This window comes from Manis pentadactyla, chromosome 4 (genome assembly GCF_030020395.1).
Source record: "Manis pentadactyla isolate mManPen7 chromosome 4, mManPen7.hap1, whole genome shotgun sequence".
Taxonomy (NCBI): domain Eukaryota; kingdom Metazoa; phylum Chordata; class Mammalia; order Pholidota; family Manidae; genus Manis; species Manis pentadactyla.
Genome location: NC_080022.1, coordinates 36,346,681 through 36,364,764, shown reverse-complemented (window position 1 = coordinate 36,364,764; position 18,084 = coordinate 36,346,681). Strand labels below are relative to the sequence as shown.

Here is an 18,084-nt window from a genome sequence, read left to right as displayed (position 1 = left end):
AGGGACACACTCGTGGGTGTGACATTTTACATGCTTGATAGAAAAACACTTCTGCTGCTCTTCCTTTGCTCCCAGACCTCTGGTCACGGAGGGTCCCTTATCTGTTGTCATCTGCCTTAATTCCCGGTGGTGTTTGTGTCATTGCAGCGCTGATGGGGAAGTGAAGCACTGTGTGATCTACAGCACTGCTCGGGGCTATGGCTTTGCAGAGCCCTACAACCTGTACAGCTCGTTGAAGGAGCTGGTGCTCCACTACCAGCAGACATCCCTTGTACAGCACAACGACTCCCTCAACGTCAGGCTTGCCTACCCTGTCCATGCACAGATGCCCTCGCTGTGCAGATAAAGAGGAGAGCATGGGAAGAGAGGTGGCTCTCTAGCTAATCTTTTTCTACAGTTTTTACTAGACTGAGGGCATTCTTTCTACATAGACTGCTTGTTTTGCACAAGAAGTGGTTCTGTGAATGTGAAGTGGAAGGGCCAAGCAGCAGCTGGCCAGGATGGGACGTAAGGGGCTGAGGTTCTCTGGGACTCACTGCACCGCTGCGCTGACAATAGGAAGCTGGAAGCAGATGTGTTTTGGAAAGTTTGATTCATTGGGTTTTTGTTTTGTTTATCCAGGCACCCTCAACAGAACACATTTGGCCTGATGGGTCTGGGGGTAGCATCTGGAAGCCTCTGAAGAATCCATGTCCTCTTTTGGTCTTCAACTGAGAACTCATCAGGGGCGTGGCTTTGTGGGGAGTTCTGTTCTGACCTGGCAGTCTCTCTTAACTTCCTCCAAAAAGAAGGTTCTTTTGGTTCTGTGGTAGAATAGCATTTGGTGAAAAAAACAACCAAAGGAAAACAGGGGGTGAGGGGTTTCATTTAGAGAGTCTTAGTCAAGGGGGTAAAAAAACCTTCAACTGGAGGTACTTTATTCCTTAACTAACAGAATTTAGGTGTCAGCATCTCAGTAGCTAGCCCCTCCCTCTAAAGAAGAATTATGTTTAGAAACCAAACTGATCCCAGCCAAACAATGTTTGTTGCCAGAGTAAGTTCTGAAGGTGGCATCAGTATCTGAATGTACACTTCTGTACCAGAACTTGAAAAGGAAAGCTAGAATTTGTTAGATTTAGCAAACACTAAAATTGGTCAGTGTAACTCCTTTGCCCTAATTTTAGGCCAGAGATGAGGAATAGTGTTCTTTTGTGGGCATGGTAAGCTTTGAATCCTAAAATGAAGTTGGCACTTGTGTGGTGTTTCCTTAGCCTAAAGAATGATCTGTTGTTTGAATCCTTTGTATCTTGTTTGTATGAGTAAAGATAAGGTGCAATCCAGTGCTTTTAGATGGCTTGATATACCAAATGACAGAACAACATTCTTCTTTGTGCTTCCCCCAAGCTTAAAGGCCCTGCAGAAACAGTAAATGGTTTCATCTCCCTTTGTCTCCCTGTCCTTTGCTGGGTAGGGCTTAGGGGAGTCATAGGTGGCAAAGGCTATAGCAGGAAGTGAGCCAGACTGTGGTCAGGGACCTCAGTAAATCAGACCCAGGGGTTCTGGTGTCCAGGGAGAGGACATTATCTATGTGCTTCCATATAGTGGTTTCTGAAACTTTTGCAAGGAGAGGAAAGGATAGCTTGGCATTTAGACTGTTAGTGGAAGCCATCTGTTAGCTTTTCTCTTTGCCTTTTTTGTGATCCCACCACTGAGATGATGTGCAGAGACTGTCCTCATGCTCCAGTGGCCCTGACGGTAAATTCCAGTGGCCCTGGAATCTTCTGCTCCATGTGGTTTAAACCTTCCAGTTGAGTGAAACTGGGCAAATGGACTTGGAGGCAGGCATCTACTGCTACCTCCCTTAGGCCACACGCCCACCAGTCAACATTCATTTGACAGAGAGTCTAGCTGCTTCTGAGCCAATCCTGGAAACACAGAAGATTGAGAGTGATCAGCTGTTTGAGCCCAAAGCTGTACAGGCAGGCCTCCTGGCTGAGCTGAAGAAGCCAATACCCGAGTCTTGGTATGTAAATCTTACAGCTAGGAAAGCTCTAATTTAGGGCAAAAAAGAAACAAGTATTGCTTTCCCTGAGCACTTACCTTGGTGACAGGGTCTACAATGGACTGTGATGTAGAAATAGACGACATAGATTTAAAATTTTGGAAAACCTAGAGTTTTTCAACAATAATGATAGAAAGGAAAGGGCATATCTTTGGCTTTTTCTTGGTTACATAGCAGTTTCAGGATTGGGGGAGGCAGACAAATGAACCCCCTTCAGTGTCACTGTTTGGACTTAAGCCCTTAACTGACCGCCAGCTGCACATCCCTCCCTAGACTGCCACACTGAAATCTTGCTGGAAGTTTTACTGAGTAACCAAGCTAACTGCTGCTAGGCACACCTGGGTGGCCTCACACCTGCTGTGGAGCCTGCTTAAGCAGTTAGATGCTCAAGATTGGGTGCAAGGAATCCCTTCTTTTTGGTACTAAAATTTAGTGTGTTCTGAATGTTTCCTTTTAAAAGCATGAGAACTGGAATAAGGATACATGCCAGTAATGCTGAACTGTGTGCCCCCTTGTCAGGCAAACGTTAAGGGTGTGGTGTGCTTGGAGAGAGCTACCACCATCTCCTGCCTGCACTTGGGCTGGCTTGTGGAGACTGGCTGCTCTTTTTTAGTTCTACGTTCCTTCACTTTTTCTTTCCTGTTTTTCAATTCTTGAATTTGTTGCTGTTTGGGAACTAAGACATAGGGATCATTTGAGAAATTGCAAAAGTATCTTCTCTGGCCAGTTGCCACGTCATTTGCTTGATGCTGAGACAGTGGAAATGGCATAGGGACCAGCCTACAACCACTTGGAGGTGTCGTATGCCAGCTCCTTCTCTCCATGGTCTTGGCAGCAGGTCTTGGCCTCCTTCATCTGAGCCTCGCTCTGTGTCCTGTCCCATGATCTGGGGCCCTAGGATTCTCTCTTGACATCTTAACTGCAGCCTCAGAGACAGAGGGTGAAGAGACAGATCAAAGCTGGAGGGGCTCATTGTTTTGCTGGCCAGAGGAGCCAGCTGCCAACATGGAAGCAGCTTGGTTGGGGCTGGCTGGACACGGGGCCTAGGCCCAGCATCTCAAGGTGGAGCTCTCATCACAGAACAATGTTGTCTCCACCTGGTCACAGATGCTAAACCTTGGCCATGCCTATATAGGCTAGCTGTGTCCTTACCACTGATTTGGCCAAGGTCAAGGACTTCCTAGTATTTCCTCTACCCCATCTCCAAGCCTTGATGGGACTTCCCACTTACTTTGGCCCTCATGTGCTCTGAAGCCGCTTTGATAGCCAATGTGGTATCTTCCATGGGGTTCTTTTTGCTGCAAGGAACCAGCCTCACAGGTGCTCTTGGGCCAAGAATTGCATCTGGGAAATTCCCGTTTTCAAGGTGGTCTCTGTTGCCAGTTATGACTCCAGAGTAGGCCTCTGTGAGGCTTCAGTGGCCTCAAAGCAGAGGGCCCAGATGGGAGCCTGGCTGGGCTCTTTGCTGCCAACTGCTCAGCCTTGCTCTAGATGCAGCCACTTGGGACACACAACCTTGTTTCCTTACAAATTCCAGCATGTGACTTTGGTACCCTGTTGTTATTTGTGAAAAACCTATTCTGCTGTCTTTGATGTAGTAAAAAAAATTCATGTAGTTTATGTAAAAATATCTGATTCACAAGGAAGCCAACTCTGTCTTGTGTTGGGACAGCCCTTATGTAGTTCCTAGACCACTTCTGCAAACTGTTCTTGTCACCAGATGTGTTCAGACATTGCTGTGCAGCTGTCGGGGAGGGTGGGGAGAGGGCGAGGGAAGATACATTTTGGTCTGTTTTTACCTTCCTCAAGAGAGGACAGTCTGGCCAACTTGCTCCAGTAATGCAATAAAGTCATTGCAATAAAGCACCTTTCTGTCCTCATGCTGTGGAGGGGTGGGCTGGGGGCAGGGGCCAAAGACAATGGGTTGAAAGATCCTGAAATTCCCAAACCTCTCCCATGAGCCCCAACAGATCCATCCTGTGGCTGAAATGGGGCCCCCAGGCTTGATGCCAGAATCCTGTCCACCCAGCACAGCAAACGGGAGAGACACAGAAACAGACACTGGGAAAGACGCGACAGGCATTTCATCACCCCATTCCCGACTGTTAGGGCCCAGCTCACTGACTCTCATCACGTCTTTCTGACAGGAAACAAGTGTTTCCACATTCTGTTCTGGGACAAGGGAAACAGGCTCAGGTTGAGTCTGTCCTCGTTGCCCCAGGCCCGTCACCCTTATGCCACAGCACTTCACTGAGGTTTGTGTTGGGAACATGATCAACAAATGTGTGACAACTTCTGCGTGAAGAGGTTGCTGCAGTTTCCGTGTCTCTCAGGCCCCCCCCAGATGTGTGTTAACTACAGATAGGATCTGTTTTCAAAAAAATCTGAACCTGTGTAAAACCACTAAAAACTTTCCATTAGGATAAACTACAAAATTCCTACAGTGGTCTGGGTTCTCCCAAGTGCAGCATCTCCTCCCCCACTTCAGTTACTCTCCATTGGCTCCCTCCCCTCAGCTAACCCAACGTCTTGGGCCTTTTCCCCTCGGCACATGTTCTCTGTGCAATACCATCTACACCTTTGGCTTTAACTACAGTCTCTTCGCTGATGGCTGCCAAATCTGTGCCTAGCTCCCTACACTTCCCTCCTGCTGGGCCACCTCTCACTCTGGCTGTCCTACCTAGTCCAGACCCCCATAACAAGTCACTACATCTTTTCTCGGGCCTGCTTATTCCACACACCGCAACGAGTGATCTTCCTAAACATGAATCTAATTTTACCACTTCCATGCAGTTACTTTTCAGGAACTCCTCACTGCCCGCAGGCTAATCTGGCAGTTTGTCAAGGGTAGCACCACTGGGCCTTGGGGCAGTTGCCCTGTGCATTATGGGATGCTTGGCATCTCTGTGCCTACTCCCACCCTCCCAGCCCCCACTTCCAGCCTCCTAGGGGGCAGTTCCTCCCTCCCATGGACTGCTACAAGACGTGCCTGCCCTACCCCTTCACCTGTGGTCTATTGCTTCTAACCAGATCCTGAGATACACGGGGGGGGCTCTCCCAGGCAACCAGTTACCTGTTCCTGGTGTCCAGTATACGCTGGCCAAGCATCTGCAGTCACTCAAAGACTGAAGCGAGGAAGTGCGTTCAAGAGGGAACCAAAGGCTGAGGAAACGGAAGTCCTACTTGTGGACTCTGCCACCACGGGCAGGGCGTGCCTTCTGGCGGCTACAGCCTTGTCCACATAGGACAACAAAGGGCTGCAGGGTGTCAGGTACCCAGCCAGTGGCCCAGAGGCATTTTGCTGTCTCCAGGCCTCTGGATGCTTCTCCTTCATCCTAGGCATTGGATTATGGGACAGCTGGTGCAGGACAGCAGTTTCCCAAGGCCCGCATCCCCGTGGCGGCACTCCTCTGCCAGCCTTGGCACTGTGCCACAGCCCTGCTCCCTGCTCCTGCAATGCTCGCTCACAATAGTGGTCCCCCAGATGTCCTTCGCCTTCCCCCCACCCACCAAGTGCAGTTGCTGTGGCTGCCCATCTCTGGCCAGAGGCCTACCTGACAACAGCCCCACAAACACTAAGGACTTGCTGCTGAGTAGAGAAGGCAGTTTCCTGTTTTCATCTCCCCTGGCCTCTCAGCATTTACAACTTCTCCGTTTTAAAAACTCATTCCTCTGTTGGGTTTTATGATTCTCTTCTGGCTGTTGCTACATCTCCTTTGCCTTAAATGCTAGTGCTCCTTAGTGTATCACTATAGATACTTGATGGCTCCCAAATTTCTATCTTCAGTCTAGATTTCCTACTGAGTTCAATACCCATGCATCCAGTTTACCTTCTGGATATCCCACAAGTACCTCAAATTAAATACATCTCAAGTTCAACTCTTCACTTCCTTCCACCTCTTGTCCTCATTTTCTGGCTAAGAGGCACTCCAAGTTAGGAGATAAATGTGGGTTCTGGAGTTAAGAGAGACCTGAGTGATCTTGGGCATGTTAATATCTTAAAGTCTGAGTTCCTTTACCTACAAAGCAGGAATATTAGTTGCCACATGGCCTTGTGTGGCTCCCTATTACCTACAGAAAGCCTAAATGGGAAGGTCATTAGGTGTGGCCCTTGCCTAACTTGTAGGTTCATTTTTACTTTGAAGTACTTTCAGTTCCATGAATACACGAGGTGTGTGGTATATGCTGAACTCTGCCTGGACATTCTTTCCTACGCTAGTCCTGACCCTTCAGACTCAGCAAACTACTACCTGTCACCTATCCTTCAGGTTGAGCTCAGATGTCTTTGTCTCTGGGAAGCCAAGCTGGGTGACACACCTTTCCCAACAGTGGAAACTGTCTTATTCACCACTATATTCTCCGCAGTGACATAGGACCATGTTACATTTGTGCTGACCGAAGAAAAGCAGCAAGCAAAAGACATAAAGGTGGTTTCCAAGAGCTTGTATTACACAGGTCTGAGTGCAAGAAATGGCAAACAACTGCTATGTTTGCTTTAAAAGCTCATCCGATGCCAATCCCAAGTCCTGATGCTTACGAGGGCCTCCTGGGTCTCGGGCCCTCTGGAGCAGGCTGGGCCCAGGCTCCTGGGTGAGGGGGCAGCTTCTGCATGGAACGTCCTGCCTCCTATCCCCAGAGGCATCAGGCACTTTGGTGATGCCCAGGGCTGGCTCTTCTTTCTCCATTTTTGTACACTCAGGCTCCCATAGCCAGCTTTGGCTGGGAAACTCACAAGGCGGGAAGGCCAGCCCAGGGCCACTGGGTGGCCATGACTTTCCCTCCTGCCTGGGAGACAGGTTCTCAGGGTTGGCTGGAGTTGTTTTCAAATCCTGGGAGCTGGCCAGCCCACCTTCAACTGTTGCCTTTCTGCCTGGGCCCTCGGTAAGGAACTTCCAGGCCCATGGGCCTGGCTCTCCAGGGGTGGAGGCAGCAGAGCGATGGGTTGGGGAGAGTCCTGAAGAGCTGGTACAAAGTGCTGTAAGTGGCTGCATGCGGAGGTGCCAGGCCTTCCGGCAGCCTTCAGGGGGGATGGGGTCTGTGGGTGCGGCCCAACCCAGGCTGGGGCCTGGTGAGGAGCTGGTGGCCTCCTCGAAGGCGTGTGGGATCCCAAGCCTCCTCTCAGGGACACTGTGGCCTTCCATTCTGGCAGGCCCCAGGATGACTCCTGTCAATAAGCCTGGGGCCACTGGGCCCTGGCTCCTAGGGTCCCTGGGTAAGAAAGCATCCTCTCCCTCACCCTCTCCTACTTCTTTGAGGGGTGGATCCTGGCCCACTTCTGGGTTGGGGACCAAGTGTTGCCCCTGTGCAGCTTGGCTCTTCTCCAGTCCCTCATCAGTGTCATCTTCTGAGGAGTCAACCTCACGGATGGCTTCCTGCTTCTGCAGTGACTCTCGCCGTTCAGCCCGGTCCTGTCGGAGGGTGCCTAGGGCCCGTGAGGGAGATGGCTGCAGCACCCCCTTACCTGGCAGTGCACCTTTCCCAGACAGCACACTCCTGCTCCCAACCACCTCCAGAGGGCCAACTTCCCTGGGTGGCAGCTCCTTCTTTTCAGGGTGGGGCAGGTCAAGGCTGTGCTTGCGAGAAGTAGCTAGCTTCTTCTCAGAAGCAGCAAGTGCAGCTGCCAGTTTCTCAGCGGACTGCACCCTCTTAAGTAGAGGTGAGCGGGGTGGCTCTGCACTCTTGGGCCGCGACAGCTGCCTGCCTAGGGGAGGTGACAGGTGAAGTTTGGCGGGGAAGGCCTGGACTCCGTGGCCAGATAGGGGAGATGGGGAACGCTGGGGTGAAGCTGCTGGTGGTGGAGGCGGGGTGTGGGCCAAGGGTGACAGTGGGACGCTGCCCGCTGACTTGCGCCGTGGAGAGCGGTACTGGCGCTGGAGCTTGGGGGCCAGACCGTGCAGGGAGCTGGGCCGTGTGTGCCCAGAGCCAGCCGGAGAACTGGGCACGCTGGAGCTGGGGGAGCTGCTCTGTGACGAATTCCCTCCCACTTTGCACAGACAGACAGACAGACACACAAAGGCAGAGTAATGTTAGCTGTTAGAAGTGGCTGGGAGGCCCTGGAATGTCCCAGGATCATCAAGGTTATCCCACCAGGGAACAAGAGCCCAGACTGCAGAAATAGTCCCCCTCCACCCTTGACCCTCCTCCCCAAGACTCCTGGACCTTTCAGGGATGGACAGAATGAGAGTTAGAGTGGGACTGGTGAGAAGCAGAGGCCCCAGGCACAGGCCACCCCAAGGCTTGTCGCTGTGATCCGCAGGGGGCCCTTCATACCTGAGTGCACAGCATCAGGGGTCAGCCGGTAGCCCTGGGTGGGAGATCGGGGGGAGAGGCTGTGGCTGTGTGTGGGAGAGCCCGGCCCACTCTCCCCTGATGACAAGGAACGGTTAAGGGAAGAAAGGCTGCGACTGGTATGGAGCAGGGATGCCTGCTTGGTGATCTTCCGGAACAGGGAGCTCCGTTTTCTGCTGTAGAGACAAGGGTCAAAGGTTGTCTGAGGTTGTGCAGTTTGCAGCATACACTGGGCACAGGGTCTGGGCCTCCAGCACACACTGGCACCTAGGTGGCTCAGTGGGGCTCACCTTTCTTGCCCATCCTTGCCCCGGCTCCGCTTGCTCCTTCGGGCCATCTTGGCTTTATAACTGCCCTTCCGAGCTGGCCCCACTTTAATGGATGTGTTCTCCAGGGGAGTCGTTGAAATAGACACCTTGTTTCCACTCTGAGGAACAGAGCATGAGCCTAGCCTAAGGCAGCAGCCATACTCTTGGCCCCACACCTACCCTGGGCATGGTTGAACCACAGCTCTAGCTTTGCCCCTACATCAACATTTCTGAACCCAGACCACTCTTCCCTTTTCACAGATAAGGAAATGGTTCCAACTGAAGCCCTAGTGGTTTGAATTTGGGAAGGTACAGAAGCTCACCTGTCTTCTTTTCCAGTCCCACCTGCCACTCAGGATTCCTGGGCCTTGGTAGTGAGGATGCTGCCTTCCAGTGAAAACCCATTGCTATGGCTACAGCTGAGTTCTGCGTGTGCACACATCTGTCCTCACTGTGTACATATGTATGTACGTGTACGCCCCCTCTCCCACTCCCCTACGTCAGACTCCCAAGGCTGGGGTCACTTAAGTACCCCCGTCAGCACACAGTCAGGACTAACCTTCAGGATCAGCTCTACCACCTCTGTGTGCACCAGCCCGTGCACAGGCTCGCCATTGACATGAGTGATGAGGTCTCCCTGACGAAGCCCTGCCTCGCTGGCTGGACCGCCATCCTCCACGTGCTGCCCCAGGGAGATAACAGTCCTCAGCCTGGAGCCTGAGCATGAAGTGTGGGGCCTAGTTCTGCCCATCAAGCTGTGACACCCCTGCCCTTGGGCCCTGGAGGGTAGTGTGGGCAGGGGCAGGGATGGGGACAGAAGCAGGACAGACAGGCCCAGTAAGGGGAAGGCAGAAGAGTCATGAAGCTGGGAGATGGCCAGACATACCCACACCATGTGGTGCACAGTGTAGATGTCTGAGTCACCCATGTAGACACGGATGGCCCGCAGGGTGAATCCATACTTCTTGCCAGCTCGGTGGATGATAATGGGGGGCCTCAAGTTACTGAGGGCTGGCAAAAAGTCTCTGCTTGGAGAAGAGTCCCTGGATGACGGGTTGGATGACTGGGAATGTGGGGACATGGGGCTGGCCAGTGGAGAGCAGCTGTGGTGTTCTGGAAAAGAAGTCAGGATTCAGTGGGTCAGAGGACCCTGGCCTGGCTGTGCTCCTAGGCTGTCAGTCCTGTGCAGCTCTAGTCACAGAGCCAGAGCCCAGGTGAGTCTTGCCAACAGCCCTCATCTGTGCTCAGACCCTCACAGACCCAAGGAGGTACAGGAAATGGGAGTGAGCATTTACCGAGTGCTCACTTATATGTGTCAGGGACAATATAAGCTCTTCATACATACTAATGAGCTACCACTATTAATACCTGCATATCTGATGAGGAACTTGAGGCTCAAAAGAGGGCTAGAGCATCTTTCCTCAAGGTTAAGAGCCATTCAGTGGTGGAGCAGGACTTGAATATAAACTCTGTCCTGGAGCCGGCAACTCATTAAACAGTGCCATCCTGCCTTCTGGCAGTGCACACACAGCCCCAGACACCAACGCCCACCTTTAGTGACCTCCAGTCTCCCAACAAAGGGACAGTGGTGATGTACAATCTCCTGGTAGCTGGTCCTCATCACACAAGGCAGACACGCCTGCCACACACAGGCCCACAGAACTGACAGCCCAAGGCCCTTCCTGAGAGCCTCATCCTAGTTTCCTGGGGGCCTCACCTGCAGGAATGAGGAGAGAGAGGGCTGTGGCTGAGGCAGACTTGATCACTTTGTTGAAGGGGCGAGTGGTATGCTTTTCTATGGAGTCCCCAGAGAGCAGCCGGTGGTGGGCCCTGCGCACCGCCAGGTCACTGATGGCCTTGGCTGTGGCTCCCTCAGCCAGCTGTGAGGCTCCACGGCCTCCTCGGGTCTCCACAGCTGTAGGTCCAGAGGAGTAATGAGACCTGCAGGCCACTGAGCCTCCGCCCCCTACCCGGAGCATCCTCTGCCCAGGCCCTGTGGCTGCCTGCTGGGCCACACCTGGACTAGAACCACCGCTCTGGCCAATAGGCTCCTGGTCCAGCTTCAGCCGCCCCTCCACTAGCCGTTCAGGGACAGGCCCAGATGTCCCCTCTCCAGTTGGGGGTGTCAGAAACCATGTGCCCTCCTGCTGCTGCTTCCTGGGGGTGCTACGAGCCTCCTCGGGGCCCTCAGAGAAGCGGGGCACATCCAGGAGGCCTGAGCACCGGCGTCGTGCTGTCAGTGGAGGGCTCGAGTCACTCTCTGTGTGGGATGACTCGGACACTGACAGCTGCTTCCGCAATCTGTGAGACACAAGGCCTGGGGTGAGATGGCCCAGTTTTCTTTAGAGGCTCATGAGGGTTAGAAATCACAGACCTCTTCTCCTCAGACATTCATCCAGAGGCAGTCCCTGAGAGTGCTCCCTCACTGCCACCTGCAACTCCTCCCAGCACCTGAATCGCACCCATGATCTGTGAAAACAATGGATGGCTGTGCAGCCCCCACTGGGTGAGCTCTGGTACTCACACCTCAGGGGAGCCAATCACCCAGCTCCGGTCTCGGCCCTTCAGCCCCACCAGGCCACCTGAGGGCTCCTCTTTCTCCTCACTCAGGCTGCGCTTGGTGGGGGGCGGAACCCGGCGCTCCTCGAGCAGCGAGAGCCGCTCCATGCTACTGTACACCTGTGGGCACAGAGGACATGCCAGGGACGGCCTCCAAGAGCCACACCTCCCACCCAGGATTTGAGCTGGTTCTCCCTTCCCTTGCCCATCCATACCAGCTGAATGTTCAAGGACACAGCGGTCCCACTGATCTGACCTGGCCTCACCCCTGCTGTCGGCTAGGTCAGGGCCTGGAGTGGCTCTAGAGTGTCTGCCACAGACAGGCCCAACCCTTTCTGCCTCTCTTCCTGGGAGCAGCCCTGTCACCTGCTCTGCCCCAGGCATGTCCCTCGACAGGTCCTCCTCTCCCAACCCTCCAGCCCTGGCCTGCCTCAGTCGCACCTTGCTGAACCTCGGAGAGCAGGAGGAGAACTGGCGGATTTCAAGGCGGCCGTCCTCACCCACTTCTTCCTCGTCCTCTGAGTCCATGTGGTGGTATCGCTCTGAGCGGGCTAGGTCAGACACAGAGGACAGCCCCCTTCAGAGGCCCTGGGGGGCCTCCTTTGACCCTAGCAGACCTCAGGAGAGCCTGGACAAGCTGCTCCTGATGCCAAGTTCAGGGTGCACAGGTGTTTCTGGGCAAAGAGACAGTATGCCTGCTCCTCCCAGGCCCGTTGGTGCTCTTACTGTCAAAGTAGCTCGTATCATCCTCTGACTCCAGTTGAGGGATAAATTCAGCCTTCTGGCGAAGAAGTCCTGTCCAGTCCAGACCGGTAAAGAATGGATGCTGCTTCACCTCACAGGCACTGCCTGTGGACAGGGAGGGAGGGCATGGGCAAGGAGGGCACGGGTCTCATGGAGTCCAGGCCACAAGACCAGTGAGACCAGATCTTGTGAGGCTGGGCCTCGAGGCCTCAGCTCTGGCCCTTTCTCTTCTGCCCACACCTGAAGCTCTGCATCCCCACATGCATGGACTCAGCTTCCCTCCTCCCTCTTCCAAGTGGTGAGGATGGCTAATGGGGCCTGTCCTACCTGCACCCAGTCTCTCCAGAGGGTTCTGGTGGAGCAGTTTAGAGGTGAGGTCCTGGGCGTCTGGTGGCAGTGCATCATCCCCCTCAGGCCATACAATCTCATCTGAAGAATCATTGTGGGTGAGAGGGAAAGGTCAGAGAAGGCTCTCGAGCATGGGGAGAAGAGGGTCTTAGTATAGGATGAAGGCCCCTGAAAGCCTTGCCTGAGACCCCAATTCCTTAAATTCTGTAGGCTCCTGTCCTCCAGGGGAGTCCGACATACCCTAGAGCATGGCTTGCTTTTGATTCACAGCCAGCAATGCAAAGCAATGCCTTCCCTTGTCCTGAAGCTCCAGCTCACCCTGCCCTCAACTCCAGACACATGTACCCTCACACACCCACGGAACTCACCCTCACAGAATATGCACACGCACAACACAGATACATCCATGCACATACATATGTGGGATATATGAACACAAACAGCGTGCCCCAGGCGACACGCAGAGTATGCATGTGCACACACACATCTAAGAAGCAAGCTTACAAAACACACACACATGAATCCTGAACAAGAACAGGTAAGCCTCACAGGTGCACATACAAACTGTATTTGCAGATCCAGACTCTGTCTCCCCAGTGGGCCAGGGTGATGGTACCTACCACTGATCACTTGCCCAAAGAGCTCCTCCGGAGTGTCTCCGAAGAAAGGGACGCAACCCGCCAGGAACTCAAACAGGATTATGCCCATGGCCCACCAGTCCACTGGCTTCCCGTAGCCCTGACGCAGGATCACCTCGGGCGCAATGTACTCCGGGGTCCCACACACCTGGGCACAGAGAAACCAGGCTGGCTCGGTATTCTGAGGCAGCCCTTTGGCAAGAGGGCTGGAGGGGTGGGGATTTTCCACCACTGGAACAGAAAAGTCTCTGAGTGAAGACTTAACTCACTTTCATTAATGAGTAAGATCAACAGGAGCCCCAGGGAACCAGAGCTGGAACTGTTGGGTGAGTTTATTTATTTCCTAATTAACTAAAACATCTAATTCTAGTCAGGAACTAACACTCCCTGAGCCTCAACACCTCCTTTTGGCTTCTGGTCCCCACAGTCACATGACTACCCCAGGGCCCCACCAATAGTCACCACCTGAAATGTCACATCAGGGAACATCCACAGGCTACCCTCAGGAAGCTGGGCCACAGTCTGGTGGGAATCTGGAACGGTGTTCCAAGAACAACAGGCTCCAGGAGAGCATGCCCTTGACTGGGGCTAGGCGGCCCACGGACGATCAGTCTCTGAGAAGCATGGTCATTTGACCTATTTTATTCTAACACTGAGAAGAAACATGATTTTGGATTTTGTATCCAAATGATTCTCATGATCAATCCCATTTTCCAAATGTGCTACCTATATCACAATGCCTCCCTGGAATCAAAGGTGGAAAAGATGGAAAAGACAGGCGCTCCCAGCATGCACATCTAGCTACGGGGCGAACACATAGCCCCCCGTCCTTACTCCGTTGCCTGGAACTCAGTTCCTGTGGACGCGACCATCCGTCCTTACCTGCTTGTCCAGGAACTCCCGGGCGTCCTTTTCAATGTGGCCCTCATACAAGTTTGTTGTCAGACTCATGAGACCAATTTTAGAAAGGCCGAAGTCAGTGAGCTTGATGTGCCCCAAGGATGTGATCAGGAGGCTGGGAAACCAGAGAAGCAAAAGGACAGGTCATTGCTTGGTTTTCCAAGAGTGTCGACTTTAGCATCTGCCAGACTTTCCCACTCAGGCTCCTGCGGGGTAACTGCGGGCCGTAAGCTGGGTCGCTGCAGCAGGGAAACGGGCAGCTACTTTAAGTTCCTACCTTTTGTCCATTCCCCCAGCTCACTTTCACCTATAGAATATAGTCCCCCTCAACTGTGTTCTCCACTGGGAGCAGCTTCCAGCCAGCTGAGGAACAGATTTTCTTCCGCAGAGGGATCTACCTCCTGAGAAGGCAATAGCCACTCCAGTCTGCTGGTCCTCACCTGGTGGCTCACAACTGCCCTGACTCAGGAGAGGAGAAAGGGCACAAAATCTCGTTCTGTGTCCACGGCTGGTTTTTGAAGGAGGTATGGTTGGGAGGAGCTAGAAATAAGACCTCACAGAGGACTGCCATTTTCTTCTCCCTTCACACACTTGCTAAGCAATTCATTCTGTGCCAAAGGCTTCACCCTGCCACCCTGTCAGATGTCTTACAGGCACCACAAGCCCAACCTGTCCAGAACAAACTCATGCCTCCTAACTGGTCCTTTCCTCAGTGAAAAGCAGTGATTTCTGTTACTACTAGCCTCAGTGATAAGTGCATTATTAATTATTTATAAAAATATTCCACCTGCTGAAAGGTTTTTCTAGAGTAATGGACACCACAAAGGTAGGTATTATCACTATTTAAAAGAGGAGGAACACAAGGCTCAGGGAGGTTTAATTAATAGACCCAAGCTCACGGAGTTAATGAGTGGTCATTTGAACTCAGGTCTGTGTAATGTCAGAGCCACTTTCCACTTCACAGGCTTAAAACTGTGCACTGGTCTCCAGCTGGAAAACTGGACACTACTGGACTCCTGGTCCACCCTAACCCCAACCTATCCTTTCCTTTTGCCTTCCCAGTGCTATCCCCCCTTCTCCATCCTGACTTGGTTCGGGTGCAGGCACTGTTGCTTTTGGCCTCTCACCCTCTCTTTCCATTGGCAGAGTGGCCTTCCTAAACCTAAATCAAACTCTGAGCATGTCACCCTATCACACCTTTGGTCAACAGCCCCTTCAAAGACTCTGTAGGAGTTTAAAAATAAAACCCAAATTCACAAGAGGACCCTTGATAACCTAATCCCTGCCCATCTCTCTAGCCTTATCTCTTCCTACTCTGGCCAACCAACAAGCTCAGCTTCAGCCATACTACTTTTAGTCCCCAAATGGGTCATCTTCCCGCACCCCTGGGTGCCTTTACAAATCCTGCTTCCCAGCTTCAGAAAGCTCTTCCCACCTCTTCCACTTGATTAATGCCTTATGAGGAGCAGCCTATACACACACAGGTATTTCTCTTCCAAATTAGACTTCAGTTCTACAGTTCAGGGACAATTTTACAATGCTCGGCACACAGTAGATGTCAGTAGATGTCAGAACACTTGTTCAGCCATTTAACTACATGTGCTGATTCTTTTGTTCCTGCTTTGTTTCCTGAATGGATCTCCTCAGTGATTTACATGTCACCAAAGTCTTATGATGCCCTGCCAGACCTTGCTGACAATGATCTTTGCATTTGGGGTGGTCAGAGGCTATACTAAGCCTAGATGGACAACCACATGAGCACTGTTTCCTAGCAGCCATTCTGGAATAGATCCAAACATGCTGTGTCTGCCTGCATTTATCTAGAGGCCCAGGTGGGAGGCTGTGGACAAGGGGCCAGAGAGTAGGCGTACTTGTCAGGCTTGAGGTCGCGGTGCACGATGCCGTAGCTGTGTAAGTACTCCAGGGCCAGTACAGTTTCTGCAAAGTACAGACGCGCCATGTCCACAGGCAGGGCCCCAATGTTCTTCAGCAGGGTGGCACAGTCTCCTCCTGCAACAAGCCCAGGGCACCATGAAGGGAGAGCCAGTTCCCTGCTCTAGATGGTCTGAGGCTTACAGCCTCAGGGGCCCCCAGGAGGCTGCTCCTAGCCAGGATGGTCCTAGCCCCGCTGCTGCTGGCACGGCTGGGAGCCAGAGTGTGGAGGGGAGCAGGAGGAAGGCGAGTCTGCCAGTGGCTGTCAAGGCCATTGCTCTGTTCAGAGGGAAAGAACCCAGGCCTCTATGCCTGTAAGTTGACTTGCAGGGACAGAACGAAGCTGTTTTAGGGTGGGAATCCTATACATTGTGAACACATCTGGCTGAGACTTCAGCATTTGTTTATTTCTTCCTTCCTGTTGGCCGTCCTTTAGTTTTTGAGTAAAGTAGCACTGTAAACTCCCAGCATGTACCCACTGAATTAAAAGGGAAGTTTTGTTCAGCTTCAACTTCAAGACTTTGGCAAAAACCTTAGGAAGCTCTACACAGCGAAGAGAAGAGGAGAGGGAGGGCTACGGGCAAAGCTGCTGCCCTCTCCAGTCCCGTGCCCCAGTGCTCCTCTCCTCTACCCTCAGCACATTTCCTGTGGTCTGAAAGGGTGGGCAGCCAGGGTAGTGACTTTCTGTTCTTCGCAGAGCTCAGATCTAGACCTCCCAGCACCCAACCCTGGGCTTTTGTGGCTCTGCCACCTCCTCCTTCCTGCCTGGTGCCAGCAGCAGAGGCTGTGCAGGCTGTGGGCTGTGTTCTGTGGTGGTCAGGCTGACACAGCCTGCTGCAGAACGCCACTCAGTGTGCTGGGCACAGGCAGCCTAATGGCAGCTACTGCTCCAGAAGCCTCTCCCCGGAGAGGCAGGTGCCCACCGTGGCCAAAGGACCTCTGAGATCCTAAGGCAGAAACCAATGCCAAAGAGAGGTTGGGAAGCTGGGGCCCTTAACTTCATCCCTATCCAAAGCTGTCCCAGCCCAGAGCTAAGTCTCTGTTTCTTGGCATCCACACCAGACTACCTTCCCCCGGTACCTTCAACATACTCCATCACCATGCACAAGTGGCGCCTGGTCTCAAAGGAGCAGAACATGCTGACCACAAAAGGGTTCTCAGCAAAAGTCAGTATGTCACGCTCCACGAAGGCCTGCTGGATCTGGTTCCGCAGAATCAGGTTTTGCTTGTTGATCTTCTTCATGGCAAAGCGCTGCCGGGTGGACTTGTGCCGCACCAGGAATACGGCCCTGGGAAATGGAGCCCATCCCATGCCCCTGGGCCTTTGGAGCCAGAACTGTGCTCTCCACCACCCAGGGCTGGGGTGCCCAGCCTGCCTCCTCTCCCACCGTATAAATGCACCAAACGAAGGAGCACAGTGCCTCATCAATGAGAAGGATTTGGGCCCCCTGTCTTCAATTTCCTGATACACAGTCCTGAGGACACAGCTCAACCCTCCCCTAGCATTCAGCAAGAGGAAGAATGCCACCAAGAGAAATGGGGATCTTGTCTGGGGAAGGAACAATGCTCAGATGCCTGAGGAAACCGAACTCTTGCCTCTCCAGGAAGCTTCAGGGAGGGAGAGGTCCAACCTGAGGCGCTACTGCCCAGAGGACTGGGCATCACACGTTTGTAAGGAAGAGCTGAGGCTGACTTAGCTCCAGTCCCAACCACAGTCCGACCCCTGCCCTTACCCATAGGCACCGTTGCTGATGAGCTTAATGGTTTCAAAGTCCTCTTCAGAGGGTGGCTTTTTAGATGTCAGAGATGCCCCACGGCTCTGGAAGACAAGGGAAAAGGCAGGAGGCAGGCATGCTTCTCAGAGCCCACATGCAACAGCTCAGCTCTTAGCCCTGTGCAGCCTCCTGCCCATTCTTTCCCAGGAGCTGGACGACTTCACAGACAGTGTATGCAACCACCCACACCCCCATCCCTCCTTCAAATACTCTCTTAAATTCACAGCCCTTTGATTCATAGGGCCCAGGCTCCAGGACTGGGGTAGGAGCTCAGGTCTTTACTTCAACTGAATCATCTGTCTCCGGGGTGTCAGGGCTGTCATAGCTGCTCAACTGGGCCATTTCTAGAAACAAAGCAAACAAAACACAAGAGAAAAGTATGTGTGACAATGTCCAGCACCTTAGCAGTTCACTCACATCACCTGACAGGTGTGTGGGGTAGGCAATACTGCTTTCTGCATCAGTCTGGGATGCAAATCCAGTCCTACGATGCTATCCTCAGTGTAGTAACAACTTTTAGACTCATTTGCCAAATACTGCCACTCCTATTT

At 52.8% G+C, this 18,084-nt stretch overlaps 2 protein-coding genes across 21 annotated transcripts in view; one reads left to right on the top strand and one right to left on the bottom strand.

Annotated features, from left to right (window-relative positions):
- PIK3R3 (phosphoinositide-3-kinase regulatory subunit 3) overlaps positions 1 to 3,904 on the top strand; it is a 122,696-nt gene extending 118,792 nt beyond the window's left edge. The window contains exon 10 of the mRNA XM_036892996.2: positions 148 to 3,904. Coding sequence (XP_036748891.1) covers positions 148 to 346 — 199 coding nt within the window. The 3' untranslated portion in view covers positions 347 to 3,904. The remainder of the gene's footprint in view (positions 1 to 147) is intronic.
- Positions 3,905 to 6,468: 2,564 nt separating this feature from the next.
- Positions 6,469 to 18,084, bottom strand: part of MAST2 (microtubule associated serine/threonine kinase 2) — a 352,010-nt gene continuing 340,394 nt past the window's right edge. For 16 of the 20 annotated variants that reach the window (XM_036893065.2, XM_036893059.2, XM_036893062.2 and 13 more), the window contains 17 exons: positions 17,816 to 17,877; positions 17,492 to 17,577; positions 16,839 to 17,047; positions 15,698 to 15,836; positions 13,809 to 13,941; positions 12,909 to 13,074; positions 12,268 to 12,369; positions 11,923 to 12,045; positions 11,638 to 11,747; positions 11,162 to 11,316; positions 10,655 to 10,938; positions 10,355 to 10,552; positions 9,524 to 9,750; positions 9,197 to 9,319; positions 8,620 to 8,756; positions 8,312 to 8,505; positions 6,469 to 8,024 (listed from right to left, as the gene is read on the bottom strand). In XM_036893065.2, the coding sequence (XP_036748960.2) occupies positions 6,526 to 8,024; positions 8,312 to 8,505; positions 8,620 to 8,756; positions 9,197 to 9,319; positions 9,524 to 9,750; positions 10,355 to 10,552; positions 10,655 to 10,938; positions 11,162 to 11,316; positions 11,638 to 11,747; positions 11,923 to 12,045; positions 12,268 to 12,369; positions 12,909 to 13,074; positions 13,809 to 13,941; positions 15,698 to 15,836; positions 16,839 to 17,047; positions 17,492 to 17,577; positions 17,816 to 17,877 (3,947 nt within the window). In that variant the 3' untranslated portion in view covers positions 6,469 to 6,525. The remainder of the gene's footprint in view (positions 8,025 to 8,311; positions 8,506 to 8,619; positions 8,757 to 9,196; positions 9,320 to 9,523; positions 9,751 to 10,354; positions 10,553 to 10,654; positions 10,939 to 11,161; positions 11,317 to 11,637; positions 11,748 to 11,922; positions 12,046 to 12,267; positions 12,370 to 12,908; positions 13,075 to 13,808; positions 13,942 to 15,697; positions 15,837 to 16,838; positions 17,048 to 17,491; positions 17,578 to 17,815; positions 17,878 to 18,084) is intronic. The other 4 variants (XM_036893061.2, XM_036893069.2, XM_036893067.2 and 1 more) reach the window with 3 other exon arrangements.